The sequence below is a fragment of the Micromesistius poutassou genome (assembly GCF_964030765.1).
Source record: "Micromesistius poutassou genome assembly, chromosome: 3".
NCBI classification, from domain to species: Eukaryota; Metazoa; Chordata; class Actinopteri; order Gadiformes; family Gadidae; genus Micromesistius; species Micromesistius poutassou.
Genome location: NC_140273.1, coordinates 23957225 through 23977928, shown reverse-complemented (window position 1 = coordinate 23977928; position 20704 = coordinate 23957225). Strand labels below are relative to the sequence as shown.

Sequence of the window (20704 nt, the reverse complement as noted above, 5' to 3'; positions counted from 1 at the left end):
ACCGTTTTCAACACTTTTCATTCAGTCCTTCTAGTTGCAGAAATCGCTGGTGCTAGGCTAGCGCAAGTCGAGGGGAACTGCTAGCCTGCCAATAAAAACAGTTTTACCCACTCCACAATACACCCGATGCAAACCAATTATAATGCCAGACTATCGATGTAAATGTCTGTGTTGATAGAATAGTGTTAGAAATAAACTTACCCTTGCATCACATTGCATTTAGTTTATAATCCCTGTAGTTGGAAGCAAGCTACGGCAGTGGCGGACTGATATTACCTGGAGTGCGCTTCTGTTTACCTTCTGCTGTAGTGAATCGGTTGCTACACCGGAGCAAAGCAAAATTCCGCCACTGCTGAGAAAGTAGTCCCCCAAAATGTAATGTGATCATTGCGATACAAGGATAGTTTTATTTCTAATATTATTCTATCAATGTTATCGACAAACACAGACAAGACAATAACAACGGAAACAGGTCAGGATAGCACGAACGCGATTATCGACGGGGGTGGGGGGGGGGGGGGGGGCGAACGCATTTGTCGACGGGGGGGGGGGGGGGCATACGAACGCGATTGTCGACAGGGGGGGGTCGAACGCGGTAGGGGTGGCACCTGGGGTGGCCAACAGCCCCTCTGGCTCCGCCACTGTTTATGGTAGGGGGGCGCGCGCGCACACACGCGAACGTGCACACCTGGAACAAACAAAGTGTCCTGCATTTGGGGTTGAGAAAGTTGGCAACCCTAACCGTGAGTGACAGGTGTCATGACATACCCCCTGGATTTAGCGACCATGGCTAAATGAATATAGCCCAGACCAGTGACTTTCCACCAATAACACACACCGCCTCCAACAGTGACAGTGCCTGTTGGAGGCGGGAGAAGAGAGAGTGATGATCACCAATGCTAACATACTTAACGAGGTGGACTATCTACGGACTCACCTGTTTTTGTTAATGTCTTTGGAAGAAAAAAATTAAATAAAGAGACTGGGGGCACATAAACAATGTCCTAAAAAAAACAAAAGGACATGCGACAAAATCTTTCATTTTGCGTGTCACCGGACTTCAATGACATGGTGATTAACCTGTTTGCATCCCAGAAAGGCCGTCGATGTGAACTTCTCTTCAAATAAGGAAGGCCCAAGCCCATAGACCTCTTAAAGGAAAATCACTCCGAGGCCTTGAATTTATTCGGGACATGATGCTTGCTTCATAATGTGTGTGATAAAAACAGTGCAGTTGGCAGTCGTTACAGTTCAAACACGTTTTGTAGTGCATAGGTGGAGTGTGTGTGTGTAGCCAGAGTGTGTGTGTGTACTTGTTTCTCATTGTAGAGCATTATTCCTTGCTGTAACTTGGGGCTGTATCTCTGGACTACACCTCGGATGTGATTTTGTTGTTGCTGCATCGTGAACTATGATGGTATTAAACAAATATGTTATAAACATATATATATAGGCCCTAGTGTGAACTATTATGGTATTAAACATATATATATGTTATAAACATATATATATATAGGCCCTAGGGTGAACTATTATGGGTATTAAACATATATATATGTTATAAACATATATATATATAGGCCCTGTTAGCATCTGTTAGCCCCCCCCCCCCCCCCCAATATCACCACCAGCCGCTCCTGATTAAAACCCTTGACACTAACAGCTTATACGGGCATAGGTTCAAATGAAAGAGTTAAACCATTCTGCACCCATTTCAGTTCGCTTTAAATAGCAACACAAAAAAGAAAATAGAACAGAATAAATGAGTAATAATGACAGCGACCTGGGAGTTGGACCATAACTCTCACAATAATAGTATAGCATGCAGTCTTATACGTTACCGGTTCTTTAATCAATAGCAACGTAAAAGAGTGGTTACAACAAACATATCCCCTGCTTAGCGCCAGGGATATGTATATGAACCCCAAATCCCAGTTCATCAGTCAATATTGAATTTGCCATCACTCAGCCATTTATTACACTATCAAAACCATTCTGATAACCACAAAACCAAAACAAATTGCCATCTTAATCAGGCTAGATCATGTGTATGGAAACGCTGTGTCATTTGAAGCTATGGTTCTAAAAAATATTTTTATTATGTTTACAGCAAAATCTAAATTTGTAATCAGTTACAACAAAAAGAAGAGTTGCAGTGTTATTGAAAACTCGGAACAACAGGAAAAACCTCAGAAGAGCAGTGAGTTCCTCTGCAGCCGCGAGCCCACCTTCTTGAAGAGCGCTTTCAGTTTGCACACCTTGCAGTGCTTCACCCTCCTCACCTCCTCCTCTCCGGGGCCCTCCGGCCCCTCCAGGCCCAGCCAGGGCCCCCAGGCCCCTCCGTGGAGCTGGGGGTCGGCCATAGGGTCGTCGGGGGGGTTCCTGGGCTCCACGGCCGTGCGGTTGTACTCGCCCAGCCTGGCCAGCAGGTGGCTCACCACCTCGGGCCGGGCCTCCGCCAGGTCCGCCCTCTCGTTGGGGTCTCCGGTGATGTTGAACAGCCAGACGGACTTCCTCCGCTGGTCGTGGCGCTTCTCCAGCGCCCGCCACCGCTCCAGGGCCGGCGGCGGGCGCGTCCTCTGCGGAGGGATCCAGTCGCCGTCGCCGATGTTCCCGGTCAGGAGCTTCCACTCTCCCACGCGGATCCGGACCCCGGATCCGCGTGGATCCGGGGGTCCGCACGGTCCGGACCCCCGGACCGTGCAGCATCACGGGGGCCTCCCGCCCCGCCCCGGGCCTCCTGGACACCGGGTCGATGTTGAAGAGGATCTCGGTGCGGGGGCTGGGCAGCCCCTCGCTGATGGCTCCCCAGACATCACGCCCGTCCAGACGGCCGCCCTGCTGGCAGGAGACCCCCGCCAGACCCAGCAGGGTGGGGTACCAGTCAGAGACGTGGATCAGGGCTCGGCTCACCACCCCCTTCCTCTTCAGCAGAGGGCTGTGGACGAAGCCCACGGCGCGGACCCCCCCCTCCCAGTACGTCCCCTTGCCGCCCCTCAGGGGCCAGTTGCTGCCCCCGGACAGCGGCTGGCCCCCGTTGTCGGAGGAGTAGACCAGCACTGTGTTGTGGTAGAGCCCTGTGCGCTGCAGCTCCTCCACCACCTCCCCGAGGCCCTGGTCCAGGCAGCTCAGCATGGCTGCGTAGCGGCGGCGCGCCGGGTTCTCCACGCCGGGGTAGGCCTGCAGGAAGAGCTCGGGGGCCTGGAGGGGCGAGTGGGCGGCCTGGAGGGACAGGTAGAGGAACAGGGGCCGGCCAGGGTCATGACCTCTCAGGATCTCCTTCACTCTGAGAGAGAGAGAGAGAGAGAGAGGTTAGGCTATGAAAGCAGTTTGTGCTTTTGAAACTCTGAGTATTAGAGAACAATGTTTATAAATATCATGCCCCCCCCTAAACGTATGTAACACAGGACAGCATTAACCAAGCAAGGAAACAACCAAAGGCCTGGTGCCTTGCTCAGGGGCCGCTTACCCCTACCTCAGCCAGGTGGAGTCTGAACCCCACCACCCTGACTGCCCCGCCTCCTGAGCTACGTGACCCCACGTTGGCTTCATTACTGAACACCAATAATAGACAAAACATATTGAAGGATCACCCAAGATCATTCATGAACAAAAGCTTTTGATTGATAAATGAGGAGTGCATTTGGTACATTAGTGTTTTAGGACTAGAGGTCATCGGTTGGATTGACTCGGATGTCTCAATGAGACGCCGCTCACCGCTGGACGTAGAGCGTGGTGGAGTAGTTCCCCGCCATCTCCCACGCGGGTCTCTCTCCGTCATGCAGGTCGAAGCCGCAGGCCTCGCCCCCCCCGGCGCAGCTCCGGTAGGAGAGGTGGTCCCCGCCGCCCGTCAGGGTGCCCAGGAAGCTGTGGAAGCCGCGGCGCGTGGGCAGGCAGCTCCTGCGGCTGAAGCCCAGGTGCCACTTGCCCACCATGTGGGCGGCGTAGCCGGCCGCCCCCAGGCGCTCGGCCAGGGTGGGGTCACCCGGGGGCAGGCAGAGGGGCTGGAGGGGCCGGATGACCGAGTGCTGGAGGCCGGTGTGGATCTGATACCTGGTGGGACAGAGAGAGAGAGACAGAGAGAGAGAGAGAGAGAGAGAGAGAGAGAGAGAGACAGAGAGAGAGACAGACAGACAGACAGACAGACAGACAGACAGACAGACAGACAGACAGACAGACAGACAGACAGACAGACAGACAGACAGACAGACAGACAGACAGACAGACAGACAGAGAGAGAGAGGGAGAGGGAGAGACAGAGAGAGAGAGAGGGAAATTATTAACAGTTGTACATCAAGCATCCAAGTAAAGTGACCAAGTGAACTGCTGAACTGCAGGGCAAGTGTGTGAAGTAGATCAGACGAACGGTTCCTGAGCTATTGGAAGGACATACGTTTATATATTCCTCGCTTTATTGGTAGATGCACCCAAACTCTCTGCATCTTATAAAATGAATGAAATCTAACTTTTAACAGATGCTAGTGTGTGTGTGTGTGTGTATTTATATATAAGTAAAGTATATATATATATATATATACATATATAATATATATTATATGTGAAGTAGATCAGACGAACAGTCCTAGAGATATACAGAGGACATACATACACACACAGACACACACACACACACACATATAAACAAACCATACACAACATGCATACCACACAGCATACATCCATTCCTTGCTTTATCGGTAGATGGACTCAAACTGCCGGTATTAATGATTAATGAATATAATTAATGAAATGTAACTTAACAGACAAAGACCCCCTCAGTGGCTGTGAGTCCCTCTGGTGAAATAGAGGAGGGCAGTACAGTGACTCTGAGCTGCAGCAGTGATGCCAACCCAGCAGCTAAGTACACCTGGTTCAAGGAACATGAAGACTCAGTAAAAGAATCAGGACAGAACTACACCATCACTGACATCACTTCTAAGCATGGAGGAAACTATAGCTGCCATGCTCGTAATGCAATCGGACTTCATAAGTCCATCTTTTTGTTAATTGAAGGTAATTGTTCATTTAAAAATCACACACACACACACACACACCTTCCTCACAGTCACAGGCACACAGTTAAACATTAGCCTATTTATGTTGTAGTTTGTATTCAGTGTCTGAAATCAACTGATGTTGCACTGATGACATCATCATCATGGACAACAACAGTAGCTGTGAGAACCATCGTTGTCCTACTGGCCACCATACTCCTCCTCGTCTTCCTCTGGATGAGGTGAGATTCTCTCTCTCTTGTCTCACATTCCTTCACTTCTGCTGTTGCTTCTTCATTTCTCTGTTCTCTTCACCAGAAGAAAGAGGGCCTCCGGAAAAGCATGTGGACAGGAAGGAAGGCCAGATACCGTGGAGGTGAGACACAGGAAGCCATTTATTACTAACCCGTCCTTTACTAAGACACACAAAATTAATTCCTTTGTGTACCACTAAATAGTGCACCACCAGCTGTACGCGTAACAGAGTTTGAGAACCAATGGGATAGAGCATCATTTATAGATTTGATGATTGTATCGGGTAAGTGTCAGGTGTTTTAAACATATGCATTAGAGATACAAGCTAGGCTAATTATTTTTGTACATCAAATCCTATAAGTGCATTATGTGTGTCATAAAGACTTCCTCAAAAGTGTGATTTATTAACATATAAAGAGAGCAGGATTGGTCAGATTAACTCAATTGTGACAATGTAGATATAGCATGGGCTATCTTCAAATATTTTTTTTATCAGTTCTTGATAAACCTATGATACAAAATGATTAACCAGCAGACAACTACATGGATTACCAGTGATATTTAGACATTTAACAACTTTGCAAGATTATGATCAGGAAAGAACCTTAGAAATCAGGTAAGCTAAAACAAAGCTTGCTTTTATAAAGATGCAGTTAATCAACATTTTTGTCAGCCCCGAAGATTATGGAAAGTGTTGAAGCAAATGAGCTTCAAGATGATCTATTAAAACAAAGATAAAATCTATAATCCTCAGTTTAAACACTGATTGTATTTTGTCTCACATCATAACAAAGGTGGCACTTCAACTTTATTCATTACTGTGGCTTTGTTTTTGTCTCAGAGTTTCCTTTTAGCTCTGGGAGTTTGGATGAGGACAGCAAGACAGCACAGGAAGAACAGATTATCTGTCTACAGTCTGATTCAAGAAGGCACAGACACTTGTCTCACTCACCTTGTTTAGTATGATATGAAGATGGCAGGCAATAGAATCAATCACACTGGAATGGTCCTGTTCAATCAACTGAAGGCTTTTGATACAGTACACAACACCACTTTGTTAACGAACATAAAATGTTCAAATGTGCAAAGGAACACATCAATAGTATAGAGAATAGAGAGGTTAAAATGGTATTTGACAGATAGATGATTATAGTGGCCCTCTTTGCCAAGATTAGAGGCCACTATAGGAGCGGGGTAAACGACGCGCAATCCTAAATCATAGTAAAGCAATCGCTGAATCAAAGTTTAAACAAAAGTGCTTCATTAAATAAAGCTTCAAACAATGATAATTCTTTAAGCAAACATTTGCGGTCAAAAAACTGTCCTGCTTCCCCGTCTCACTCTCCTTTGTGTCACATTCCCACAGGTGTATGAAATCCCTTCATTAGAAAATGAAATAATAGAACTGACCTACAGGGGGAGCCAGACAGAGTACAAACTAAACCAAAGATACCAAAGATATCAATTATTTAACCAAAGATATCTATTATTATTATTTCCATTCCATTCTTCTATTCTATTTGCATTATGGGTCCAACAATGATGGTGGGCCAGGTGATGGTGGTAGATAGTAACCCTCAGTGGTGTGGTCTACGTGATACGCAGGTATATATATATATATATATATATATGTATATATACACAGGTATACGCCGTATACCCATTAAGAAAGCTCCAGCATTTCCGTATGCCCACTTAGAAATGTGCAATGACACGTATCAATTTCGATAGTGGCGGAAATTCTGTTAATTTTAGGGTTAGGGTTAGGGTTAGGGTTAGTATGACAGTTCTGTCACAGAACGTACATACTTTCATTCATAAATTCAACCTGTGCGCTGTACCTCAGCTTGACCAATATATCATGAATCAACTCTCCTTACTACTGGCGTGCAGGTTTGAGTGACAAGTCTGATGGCCCTCCTTCGCCCATAATTACTATTGGACAGGCTATTGTTTTTACTATATACTATTGTTTTTAGCATTTAGCTTCTACCGGGAGTACACCCGGATATGTAGCATTAGCAAGCACCTAGCTTCTAGGCATATAAACGGTGGTCCCCACAGACAAACGCCCAATATATAGAACAATCATATTTCCAATCAATCATTTTAGCGCACGTGGAACAAGAAATAAACCTTTAAGCTTGACATTGTGTTTCTAGTTTAAATATTGACGTTGTACTCTGCGACGTCCACAATGGTTAGCTTTGTGATAGCCACGCTTGTGGCGGATTCCAAGTGTCATAGTGTGTCATTGATAATAACAATAATACGTCTTAGAACAGTTGCTGATTTATTATTACAGTTTTTTAGTTTTTTTAGTTTTATTTATCTTAATTTATTGTTTAAGTATTTTTGTATGGGAAACATAGCCTACATGTTTTTATTTAGTATTTTCGCATTTATTGTTTCTTATATAGGGTATTTTATTTTATTGAGTTGTAATTGTTTGACAAATTACCAACTCTTTTTCTTGTCTCTAAAACTCAGTGTTTATATAGCCAACAAGTATTTATTTATTGATTCTTTATCGATTATTTGATGCTAGTGCCTAATGGTGATTTTAATTTGACTGTTTAATGTCCTAGAAACTGATGACAATATCGAGTGTTGAATAATCTCAATGACTTATGGTGGTTGTAGGCTACTGTATGCGACAGTGAGTGTGGTGGTGGTAGGATGGGTGTGGAAGAGGCTAGGAGAGAATCACAGTATACCCACTACAAAAAACTAGACTACACCACTGGTAACCCTATCAGTGGCCAGAGAGTTGACTTGTGCGGTCCCCCAGGGATAAATCCTTGGCCCTGTTTTATTTTTGATATGTCAATGATATGATAGGGGCAGTTGAGTGCAAGGTGATTCGTTATGTGGAAGCCTTACTGGTAACAGGTGGATTCAGTAGGATTCAGGACACACTGGAAGGAAGAAGGAACTGGCCTCTACAGCTGTCTCTACATCTGGGGACAACAGAATCCATTTAGTTTGGCCTGAAGCACAAGTTAAAGAAACTTGCAAGAGTAGGATCCTGGTAGAAGTAGTATCACATCCAAACCTAATGTCCCTTATCTAAAATCAACACATTATTATCTGGTGACCTGGTTACCATTCTTCTGCTGCCACTCTAAATCATTTCATTTCAGCGTTAGAGAACTGTTGCTTATAGCCTTTATTCAGTGCCATAAGCCTGGTGCACTGGTTTATCACAAAAACTAATGGAATGCATCTTATGCAAAACAATGTAATCAGATACGTCTTTAATGCCTCCCCAAGAACACATATAGGACTCCAGGAGTTTAAACAGGCCAGTCTCCTCCTGTGGACCAGCTGAAGCTAAACCATATGTATGATATTATTAATATAACAGCTCCTGGTTATTTGCTGTGCCAGTGATGTTTGCTATAAGGGTGAGATCTAGGGTGAGAACTACGGTGACATCTGGAGGAAAAACTGGATCTGATGAGACTGCTGCCAGTGAACAGAATGAGGGGACGGCTATGTCAAATTATAGATGTCTAATCTTGTTTTAAAGAAGCAAATGAAGAAGGTGTTGAAAGATGGACCTTGCAGGAAGGACTTGAAGTGAGGCCTAGAGAAGCCAGCATGGTGGGACCACTAGTCCCCACCAAGGTTCTCTTCATGTCTTCAGGAAGTGTAAAGTGTTCTTTAAATGTTCTCTTCTGTCCTCACTCTCCATCAGCTACTTCCTGTTCCTGTGTATGAAAACGTCTCAGCTCTGACCAATCGCTTGGCTCCTGCAGCACAGAGAGAACCAATAGAAGAGCAGGATGACCTTCACCATGCCAGCATCCACACCTCTCTCTCAGAGAACCAGGAAGTGACTCGCTGGTTGGCTGGCTCCCTTGTCCAATCAGAAGAGACAGATGAGGTCCTTTACTCTGTGGTCAAAATAGATCAAATGGTTTAGGACTTAATCAACCCAATGGATCTGCTTTACAGGGAGACTGATGTTCATATCTCCTCTGTCTTCTTTCAGGGACCAGGACCAGACGGAGATGGGAGGAGAGTTGTCAGCACCGTCAAATCAACACCCCAGAGTGTGAACCAGTAGCGGCAGCAGGATTTAAATAGTGGGACTGAGTTTAGTGACTCAGTTGTGTGTGTTGTTTAGTGACAGTTGAAGCAGGACAATACGCTGGCTGATTGTTTGCTGCATAACCTACGGCGCTTAGGTTCCTGTGCTGTACAATGCTGTTTCTACTTCTCTATCATTAATATGGGATCTTTGCATTTTATTAATTGTATTTTTTGAGTGTGGTTATCCTGTGGTGGTCATTACCATTAATGCGATATATTAATCAATTGATGACATGAATATGAAAGTAACCAATCACATCGGAGCTTCAAGAGGTAATCTTACGTGATGCTTACATTATCAATAAAAACACTGACTTCCATGTCTCATTCTGATAAATTATGATTTCAGCTGATTTGCTGTGTTGTCTCCATCTATGGTCACTTTTGCCTGAGGCAGGCCTGGTCATTACACACACTTCTACATTAAGTTGGGTTTTCAATAGGTATGCAAAAATAAACAAAAAAATAAAATAAAAAATAAAACGTTCATCACTTCTTCACAACACTGTTCTCTAGAATTGTCCTGTCCCGCATCCTGGGGACAGCAATATCAGAGGTAAGACACAAGTAACCAGCCTAGACCAAAGGGGAACTATGAAACACTATGGTGCACGTAGTATAACCATAACATGTTGGTGAATGTTCTCTAGACACATTAGTTCCCAGGTTTCATGATAATTCTAATGCTTTCTCTTTGTTTGTTCTTTCCATTTATTTTGTTCAGCTAACTGCGTGATGAACTGGAACCGCAGACGATGTTGTAGTTTCTTAACTTTATTCCATTGCTCAACATATATTGCGTGACTATATATAACTGGCCGGCTGGATAGCTAGCTTGCCCCACAGGCGCTTATGGAGCTTCTCCACTCTGAAAACGTTGACATTTTCAATTCACCACCAATTTGTTATTTATCCTGAAGAATATGGAGGGAGAGAGAGGGTGGGAGGGAAGGAGGTAGGGAGGGAGGGAGGGAGGATTTTGGGGATGCTTTACTGTATGATTGTCTGATAAAAAAATTTATAAAATAATAATAATCATCACTTCAAAGATGAACACATTAGTGATGTTGTCTCAAGTTCTGCTGCCCCGCATCCTGGGGACAGCCACCCTATGAGAAGTAACACTCACAAGTAACCAGACTAGACTTTAGGGGGTGAAGAGGAAGGAAGTCTTGAGCAGAAGGACCGAAGATTAATAAAGAGATTAAAAAAATTGCAGAACACATGACAGCGCTTTAACTATTCATTGTGGTCTAAAAAGGTGATTCTCTGATAGGCCCAGTAGTTACCAGGCTTCTGGTCATTATTCTGCTAATCATGGTGTGAAGAGGAAGGAAGTCTTTCAATGTTGTACGGTTTATTTTCAGCTAAGTGCATGAACTGGAACCACAGACTAGATGTCAGACCAGCTTCCTCCTCTACAGTAACTTTTAACTTTTATTATTCTATGGTTAATGAATCTAATTCATTGAGATTGCTTGTATGCACTTTTTAATTGTATTTTTACCTGCAGGTGTGTTTAAATATCTCCAAGAACAACAGAGTGAGAGAGGAGAGGACTCACTATGGATTTAAGATCAGCAGCAAGAGGATTTCTAGTTCTCCTTCTGTCAGTACCAGGTTGGTTTATTTACATTTTAACTGTTTCAATAACATGACAACCAAGCAACTGGAACGAGGAGAGGGTGAAACCACAGCAGGTTTAAGATAGAATAATAGAACATTAAAGAATCACCCTCTAGAACGCTGTGTTTGGTTAAACAGACCACTAGAATAGAGAACGGTCCACTTTATTTATTTCATTTATGGTTCATAAGGAATTGAACAATTCTACTTCACTGCAAGTTGTATACAGCCTCTTGTAGTTAAAGTGCTGGTTTTAAGATAACCCTTTTGAGATATGTTGGCCATTTCCTGTTTGTTAGACAATCCTGAACTATTCACATCATCGAAGGGTTAATTCAGTTACTTTTATACTTTTAGAAAAAACATAAATGTCAAAAGCTACTGTTGCTCCCCCATTTATTCTATTAATGATGATTTAGACATGAAATCTGCTGCAACGTTACCATTCTGATTCAGTGATACTGTACACGGCATGCCTCCTCCTGTCCCCTCTCCTCATCTCCTTGTCTTCTCTCCTCTCTCCTCTCTCCTCTATTATTCTCCTCTCCTCTTCGCCTCCTTGTCTCTACTCCTCTCTTTTCCTTGTCTCCACTCTTTTCCTCTCCTTACCTTGTCTCCTCGCCACTATTCCCACTTCAACTCTTTGTTTGCAATACTATCCTTGTCTCCTCTCCTCACCTCATCTACTCACACTACATTCCTTGTCTCCACATCTAAGTCATTTCAAAGCTTATAGTCACATTGGCAATTCATTAACTGTTAGTGTATGTTATTCAGTTAGTGTAGTGTAGTGTAATAAATGCTGCAATACCCTCCTGGCTACTCCACTGGTGTCCCATGATGTTCTGGAACGTTCCTCTCACAGCTCAGTGGTCAGCATGTATCTGTAGTTTCCATCTCCACCCACCAGCCTCCATCTCTTTATGTATCTTCTGATCTGTTCATCAGGTGAACCTCTGTGTCTGGTTCATTCTCAATGAGATGTGTTTGTTTTTCCACAGTGCTTCAGGGTAATGGTGACTGGAGAGTTACTTACTCACCTAGTAATGTCTGCGCTTTAAGAGGAGCAACGGTTGACATCATCTGCACTTATGAATACCCTAACAGCGTACAGTACCACCCTACCACAGTCATAAGACCGTGGTTTACTAAAGGAGACAACAAGCAGCCAGTTGATCTGCTAAGTGATACAGACTATAGAGGTCGTGTTGAATACCACTGTGGATGGTTCAGTTGTACCAGGTCCAGATGTTATGGAACATGTACCCTGACAATCAGAGACCTGAGACTGAGTGACTCTGCTGTCTACAAGTTTAGGTTCACAACAAACCAACCAGGTGGGGAATATACTGGTGACCCTGGAGTGACGTTATCTGTAACAGGTAAACTATGATGAGTTGGATTACCAATGGGTGTAGTGTGTGTGTGGGTGTGTTGACATTGTGTGTGTGTGTGTGTGTGTGTGTGGGGGGGGGGGGGGGGGGGGGGTTATTGAAGGTTTGTGTGATATGTTATCTTCAATATTTTGAATAATTGTGTGTAAATTGTTCTCACTCCCAGATCTCCAGGTGAAGGTGTCCTTTCTTTACCCTACCCATCCTACCTATGCACATCTGGAGTGTCACAGTATGTGTGGTCTAGCTGGTGACCGTCCCTACATCTGGTTCAGGAATGGACAGAATGTAAGACAGGGAGTGGACTACAGGGTCTACACTCAGTCTGGAGACAGCGTCTCATGTGCTGTTGAAGGATACGAACATCTCCGATCTACTTTAGTGTGTAAGTCCACTCCACAGCACACTGACGTGATACCAGATGTCATGGACCTTTAAGGGTACAGAACTACATGTTTCTATGAACCAGTGCAGAGACCGTTCAAAACGAGCCTGTTCAGAAAGGGCTGATTGCATGTCCTCTCGTATTGATGCTTGCTGCTTTCTCGAGCGTCGCTCCTTTAAAATACTTCACACTCGACACGGCACTTCCTGTGTTCTCAGTAATACGGCTGCCACGCATGAAGTAGATCAAATGAACTGATGTGGAGAAAACTGAAGGACATGCAGACACACAGAGAATCTGTTAATTATTAACAGTTGTACATCAAGCATCCAAGTAAAGTGACCAAGTGAACTGCTGAACTGCAGGCAAGTGTGTGAAGTAGATCAGATGAACGGTTCCTGAGCTATTGGAAGGACATACGTTCATATATTCCTCGCTTTATTGGTAGATGCACCCAAACTCTCTGCATCTTATAAAATGAATGAAATCTAACTTTTAACAGATGCTTTTCAAATTGTTTTATTTTTTTTATTTCTGTCTTTCAGGGGGGGTTGAAAACCCCCCCCTGGCTATGCGTATGCTGTTAGTGTCACATGATGCTCTGGAACATTCCTCTCACAGCTCAGTGGTCAGCATGTATCTGTAGTTTCCATCTCCACCCACCAGCCTCCATCTCTTTATGTATCTTCTGATCTGTTCATCAGGTGAACCTCTGTGTCTGGTTCATTCTCAATGAGATGTGTTTGTTTTTTCACAGTGCTTCAAGGTAATGGTGACTGGAGAGTTGCTTACTCATCTAGTAATGTCTTCGCTTTAAGAGGAGCAACGGTCATCAGCTTTACTTATGAATACCCTAACAGCGTACAGTACCACCCGACCACAGTCACAACACTGTGGTTTACTAAAAGAGACAACAACTATCAGCCAATTGATCTGGAACACGATACAGACTATACAGGTCGTGTTGAATCCAGCTGTGGAGAGGTCAGCTGTACCGGGTCCAGATGTCATGGAACATGTACCCTGAGAATCAGAGACCTGAGACTGAGTGACTCTGCTGTCTACAAGTTTAGGTTCACAACAAACCAACCAGGCGGGGAATATACTGGTGACCCTGGAGTGACGTTATCTGTAACAGGTAAATTAGTCTAGTGTGTGTGTGTGTGTGTATGTGTGTGTGCATTTATATATAAGTAAAGTATATTATATATATATATATATATATATACATATATAATATATATTATATGTGAAGTAGATCAGACGAACGGTCCTAGAGATATACATACAGACACACACACACACACACACACACACACATATAAACAAACCATACACAACATGCATACCACACGGCATACATCAATTCCTTGCTTTATCGGTAGATGGACTCAAACTGCCGGTATTAACGATTAATGAATATAATTAATGAAATGTAACTGTTAACAGACGCTCCAAAGACCCCCTCAGTGACCGTGAGTCCCTCTGGTGAAATAGAGGAGGGCAGTACAGTGACTCTGAGCTGCAGCAGTGATGCCAACCCAGCAGCTAAGTACACCTGGTTCAAGGTGAATACAGATCGTTCCTCCAGAGAGATGAAGAAGGGACCACAGCTCGTCTTTGGAAGCATCCGGTCTTCAGACTCTGGACAATACTACTGTCTAGCTCAGACTGAGCTAAGGACAACATCTGAGTTGATCTATATAACTGTGAAATGTGAGTAAAAGATATATTTAACATCATCTGAGTTGATCTATATAACTGTGAAATGTGAGTAAAAGATATATTTAACATCATATTACAGATGTTATAAAATAAATATATGAATCTTCATCATCATCATCATTAATACTGTCATGGATATAAGTGTGCATGCTGTTGTACATGTTTCTATGTGTCTCCAGATGGGCAGTAGATAATATGTAGTAGTATAAACAATATTCTGTAACATACTGGGATTGCAGTTGCTGCTAAACACTGTTTCATTACTTCAGGAGGAATATTGATCATTTGTGTTCATTACAGACGCTCCAAAGACCCCCTCAGTGACCGTGAGTCCCTCTGGTGAAATAGAGGAGGGCAGTAGAGTGACTCTGAGCTGCAGCAGTGATGCCAACCCAGCAGCTAACTACACCTGGTTCAAGGTGAATACAGATCGTTCCTCCAGAGAGAGGATCCAGGGACCACGGCTCGTCTTTCGCTACATCCGGTCTTCAGACTCTGGACAGTATCGCTGTGAAGCTACGAATAAGCTGGGGAAAAAATCTGTCACCAACTCTATTAATGTCAAGTGTGAGTAAAACACAACACAAAATATAATGATCTTAACTGTGTCAACATTAACTATATCTATATAACTGTGAAATGTTAGTACAACATATATTTAGCATCATATTACAGATGTTATAAAATAAATATAGGATTCTTGTCCACATTAGTCATTAAGTTCATTGTGCAATAAATCCATGAACTTTCCATTATCATTAATACTGTCATGAATATAATTGTACATGCTGTTGTACATGTTTCTATGTGTCTCCAGATGGGCAGTAGATAATATGTAGTAGTATAAACAATATTCTGTAACATACTGGCATTGCAGTTGCTGCTAAACACGGTTTCATTACTTCAGGAGGAATATTGATCATTTGTGTTCATTACAGACGCTCCAAAGACCCCCTCAGTGACCGTGAGTCCCTCTGGTGAAATAAAGGAGGGCAGTAGAGTGACTCTGAGCTGCAGCAGTGATGCCAACCCAGCAGCTAAGTACACCTGGTTCAAGAACAACCAACCTCTGCTCTGGAAACCAAATCAACCTCATACCCTCCCCTCAGTTCTCCCTGAAGACAGAGGAACGTACCGCTGTCACGCAGAGAACAAATATGGACAACTGAGCTCTAAATCGCTATTCATAGATGTCCAGTGTGAGTTGAAAATCTGTCTAATATGTTTACATAATTTCTATATCTGGTCTTTAAAATGTAGAGCTGCTATTCATGTATAACTGCTTGCTTGTAAACAGTTATGACTCACTTATCATACTGGAATTGCAGTTGCTGCAATAACTTAAGGTTGGATATTGATCATTTGTGTTCATCACAGACGCTCCAAAGACCCCCTCAGTGACCGTGAGTCCCTCTGGTGAAATAGAGGAGGGCAGTACAGTGACTCTGAGCTGCAGCAGTGATGCCAACCCAGCAGCTAACTACACCTGGTTCAAGGAACATGAAGACTCAGTAAAAGAATCAGGACAGAACTACACCATCACTGACATCACTTCTAAGCATGGAGGAAACTATAGCTGCCATACTCGTAATGCAATCGGACTTCATAATTCCATCTTTTTGTTAATTGAAGGTAATTGTTCATTTAAAAATCACACACACACACACACACCTTCCTCACAGTCACAGGCACACAGTTAAACATTAGCCTATTTATGTTGTAGTTTGTATTCAGTGTCTGAAATCAACTGATGTTGCACTGAAGACATCATCATCATGGACAACAACAGTAGCTGTGAGAACCATCGTTGTCCTACTGGCCACCATACTCCTCCTCGTCTTCCTCTGGATGAGGTGAGATTCTCTCTCTCTTGTTTCACATTCCTTCACTTCTGCTGTTGCTTCTTCATCTCTCTGTTCTCTTCACCAGAAGAAAGAGGGCCTCCGGAAAAGCATGTGGACAGGAAGGAAGGCCAGATACCGTGGAGGAGGTGAGACACAGGAAGCCATTTATTACTAACCCGTCCTTTACTAAGACACACAAAATTAATTCCTTTGTGTACCACTAAATAGTGCACCACCAGCTGTACGCGTAACAGAGTTTGAGAACCAATGGGATAGAGCATCATTTATAGATTTGATGATTGTATCGGGTAAGTGTCAGGTGTTTTAAACATATGCATTAGAGATACAAGCTAGGCTAATTCTTTTTGTACATCAAATCCTATAAGTGCATTATGTGTGTCATAAAGCCTTCCTCAAAAGTGTGATTTATTAACATATAAAGAGAGCAGGATTGGTCAGATTAACTCAATTGTGACAATGTAGATATAGCATGGGCTATCTTCAAATATTTTTTTTATCAGTTCTTGATAAACCTATGATACAAAATGATTAACCAGCAGACAACTACATGGATTACCAGTGATATTTAGACATTTAACAACTTTGCAAGATTATGATCAGGAAAGAACCTTAGAAATCAGGTAAGCTAAAACAAAGCTTGCTTTTATAAAGATGCAGTTAATCAACATTTTTGTCAGCCCCGAAGATTATGGAAAGTGTTGAAGCAAATGAGCTTCAAGATGATCTATTAAAACAAAGATAAAATCTATAAACCTCAGTTTAAACACTGATTGTATTTTGTCTCACATCATAACAAAGGTGGCACTTCAACTTTATTCATTACTGTGGCTTTGTTTTTGTCTCAGAGTTTCCTTTTAGCTCTGGGAGTTTGGATGAGGACAGCAAGACAGCACAGGAAGAACAGATTATCTGTCTACAGTCTGATTCAAGAAGGCACAGACACAGACACTTGTCTCACTCACCTTGTTTAGTATGATATGAAGATGGCAGGCAATAGAATCAATCACACTGGAATGGTCCTGTTCAATCAACTGAAGGCTTTTGATACAGTACACAACACCACTTTGTTAACAAACATAAAATTGCCCTGAACATAAAATGTTCAGGGCAAAGGAACACATCAATAGTATAGAGAAATAGAGAATAGAGAGGTTAAAATGGTATTTGACAGATAGATGATTATAGTGGCCCTCTTTGCCAAGATTAGAGGCCACTATAGGAGCGGGGTAAACGACGCGCAATCCAAAATCATAGTAAAGCAATCGCTGAATCAAAGTTTAAACAAAAGTGCTTTATTAAATAAAGCTTCAAACAAAAATGTTAATGATAATTCTTTAAACAAACATTTGCGGTCAAAAAACTGTCCCGCTTCCCCGTCTCACTCTCCTTTGTGTCACATTCCCGCAGGTGTATTAAATCCCTTCATTAGAAAATGAAATAATAGAACTGACCTACAGGGGGAGCCAGACAGAGTACAAACTAAACCAAAGATACCAAAGATATCAATTATTTAACCAAAGATATCAATTATTATTATTTCCATTCCATTCTTCTATTCTATTTGCATTATGGGTCCAACAATGATGGTGGGCCAGGTGATGGTGGTAGATAGTAACCCTCAGTGGTGTAGTCTACGTGATACGCAGGTGTATATATATATATATATATATATGTATATATACACAGGTATACGCCGTATACCCATTAAGAAAGCTCCAGCATGTCCGTATGCCCACTTAGAAATGTGCAATGACACGTATCAATTTCGATAGTGGCGGAAATTCTGTTAATTTTATGAATGAAAGTATGACAGTTCTGTCACAGAACGTACATACTTTCATTCATAAATTCAACCTGTGCGCTGTACCTCAGCTCGACTAATATATCATGAATCAACTCTCCTTACTACTGGCGTGCAGGTTTGAGTGACAAGTCTGATGGCCCTCCCTCGCCCCTAATTACTATTGGCCAGGCTATTGTTTTTACTATAGACTATTGTTTTTAGCATTTAGCTTCTACCGGGAGTACACCCGGATATGTAGCATTAGCAAGCACCTAGCTTCTAGGCATATAAACGGTGGTCCCCACAGACAAACGCCCAATATATAGAACAATCATGTTTCCAATCAATGATTTTAGCGCACGTGGAACAAGAAATAAACCTTTAAGCTTGACATTGTGTTTCTAGTTTAAATATTGACGTTGTACTCTGCAACGTCCACAATGGTTAGCTTTGTGATAGCCACGCTTGTGGCGGATTCCAAGTGTCATAGAGTGTCATTGATAATAACAATAATACATCTTAGAACAGTTGCTGATTTATTTTTATAGTTTTTCAGTTTTTTTAGTTTTATTTATCTTAATTTATTATTTAAGTATTTTTGTAGTATTGTAGTATTTTCGCATTTATTGTTTCTTATATAGGGTATTTTATTTTATTGAGTTGTAATTGTTTGACAAATTACCAACTCTTTTTCTTGTCTCTAAAACTCAGTGTTTATATAGCCAACAAGTATTTATTTATTGATTCTTTATAGATTATTTGATGCTAGTGCCTAATGGTGATTTTAATTTGACTGTTTAATGTCCTAGAAACTGATGACAATATTGAGTGTTGAATAATCTCAATGACTTATGGTGGTTGTAGGCTACTGTATGCGACAGTGAGTGTGGTGGTGGTAGGACGGGTGTGGAAGAGGCTAGGAGAGAATCACAGTATACCCACTACAAAAAACTAGACTACACCACTGGTAACCCTATCAGTGGCCAGAGAGTTGACTTGTGCGGTCCCCCAGGGATAAATCCTTGGCCCTGTTTTATTTTTGATATGTCAATGATATGATAGGGGCAGTTGAGTGCAAGTTGATTCGTTATGTGGAAGCCTTACTGGTAACAGGTGGATTCAGTAGGATTCAGGACACACTGGAAGGAAGAAGGAACTGGCCTCTACAGCTGTCTCTACATCTGGGGACAACAGAATCCATTTAGTTTGGCCTGAAGCACAAGTTAAAGAAACTTGCAAGAGTAGGATCCTGTTAGAAGTAGTATCACATCCAAACCTAATGTCCCTTATCTAAAATCAACACATTATTATCTGGTGACCTGGTTACCATTCTTCTGCTGCCACTCTAAATCATTTCATTTCAGCGTTAGAGAACTGTTGCTTATAGCCTTTATTCAGTGCCATTATGATTGTGCATGCCAAGCCTGGTGCACTGGTTTATCACAAAAACTAATGGAATGCATCTTATGCAAAACAATGTAATCAGATACTCTTTAATGCCTCCCCAAGAACACATATAGGACTCCAGGAGTTTAAACAGGCCAGTCTCCTCCTGTGGACCAGCTGAAGCTAAACCATATGTATGATATTATTAATATAACAGCTCCTGGTTATTTGCTGTGCCAGTGATGTTTGCTATAAGGGTGAGATCTAGGGTGAGAACTACGGTGACATCTGGAGGAAAAACTGGATCTGATGAGACTGCTGCCAGTGAACAGAATGAGGGGACGGCTATGTCAAATTATAGATGTCTAATCTTGTTTTAAAGAAGCAAATGAAGAAGGTGTTGAAAGATGGACCTTGCAGGAAGGACTTGAAGTGAGGCCTAGAGAAGCCAGCATGGTGGGACCACTAGTCCCCACCAAGGTTCTCTCCATGTCTTCAGGAAGTGTAAAGTGTTCTTTAAATGTTCTCTTCTGTCCTCACTCTCCATCAGCTACTTCCTGTTCCTGTGTATGAAAACGTCTCAGCTCTGACCAATCGTTTGGCTCCTGCAGCACAGAGAGAACCAATAGAAGAGCAGGATGACCTTCACCATGCCAGCATCCACACCTCTCTCTCAGAGAACCAGGAAGTGACTCGCTGGTTGGCTGGCTCCCTTGTCCAATCAGAAGAGACAGATGAGGTCCTTTACTCTGTGGTCAAAATAGATCAAATGGTTTAGGACTTAATCAACCCAATGGATCTGCTTTACAGGGAGACTGACGTTCATATCTCCTCTGTCTTCTTTCAGGGACCAGGACCAGACGGAGATGGGAGGAGAGTTGTCAGCACCGTCAAATCAACACCCCAGAGTGTGAACCAGTAGCGGCAGCAGGATTTAAATAGTGGGACTGAGTTTAGTGACTCAGTTGTGTGTGTTGTTTAGTGACAGTTGAAGCAGGACAATACGCTGGCTGATTGTTTGCTGCATATCCTACGGCGCTTAGGTTCCTGTGCTGTACAATGCTGTTTCTACTTCTCTATCATTAATATGGGATCTTTGCATTTTATTAATTGTATTTTTTGAGTGTGGTTATCCTGTGATGGTCATTTCCATTAATGCGATATATTAATCAATTGATGACATGAATATGAAA

General features: G+C 42.7%; 2 protein-coding genes and 1 pseudogene across 3 annotated transcripts; 2 read left to right on the top strand and 1 right to left on the bottom strand.

Moving 5' to 3' along the window:
• Positions 1-2189: 2189 nt before the first annotated feature.
• LOC311341170 (arylsulfatase I pseudogene) lies at positions 2190-4301 on the bottom strand (annotated as a pseudogene). The gene is made up of 3 exons: positions 4285-4301; positions 3718-4053; positions 2190-3286 (listed from the first exon to the last, which is right to left on the bottom strand). The product of its transcript is annotated as an arylsulfatase I pseudogene (transcript).
• Positions 4302-4475: 174 nt separating this feature from the next.
• Positions 4476-9338, top strand: LOC311341169 (uncharacterized protein; the record flags this gene model as incomplete). The annotated part of the gene is made up of 6 exons (XM_084466057.1): positions 4476-4481; positions 4764-5013; positions 5143-5236; positions 5313-5370; positions 8950-9138; positions 9247-9338. 6 exons carry the CDS (start codon positions 4476-4478, stop codon positions 9319-9321), a joined length of 672 nt encoding a protein of 223 aa, XP_084322183.1. The 3' UTR covers positions 9322-9338.
• A 2475-nt stretch (positions 9339-11813) lies between these two features.
• Positions 11814-20650, top strand: LOC311341168 (cell adhesion molecule CEACAM8-like; the record flags this gene model as incomplete). Its single annotated transcript, XM_084466056.1, has 13 exons — positions 11814-11845; positions 11975-11983; positions 12252-12355; positions 12534-12655; positions 13510-13518; positions 14657-14663; positions 14778-15044; positions 15416-15676; positions 15855-16109; positions 16201-16330; positions 16407-16467; positions 20062-20250; positions 20359-20650. The coding sequence occupies 13 exons, from the start codon at positions 11814-11816 to the stop codon at positions 20431-20433; spliced, it is 1521 nt and encodes a 506-aa protein (XP_084322182.1). The 3' UTR covers positions 20434-20650.
• Between the last annotated feature and the right edge of the window lie 54 nt (positions 20651-20704).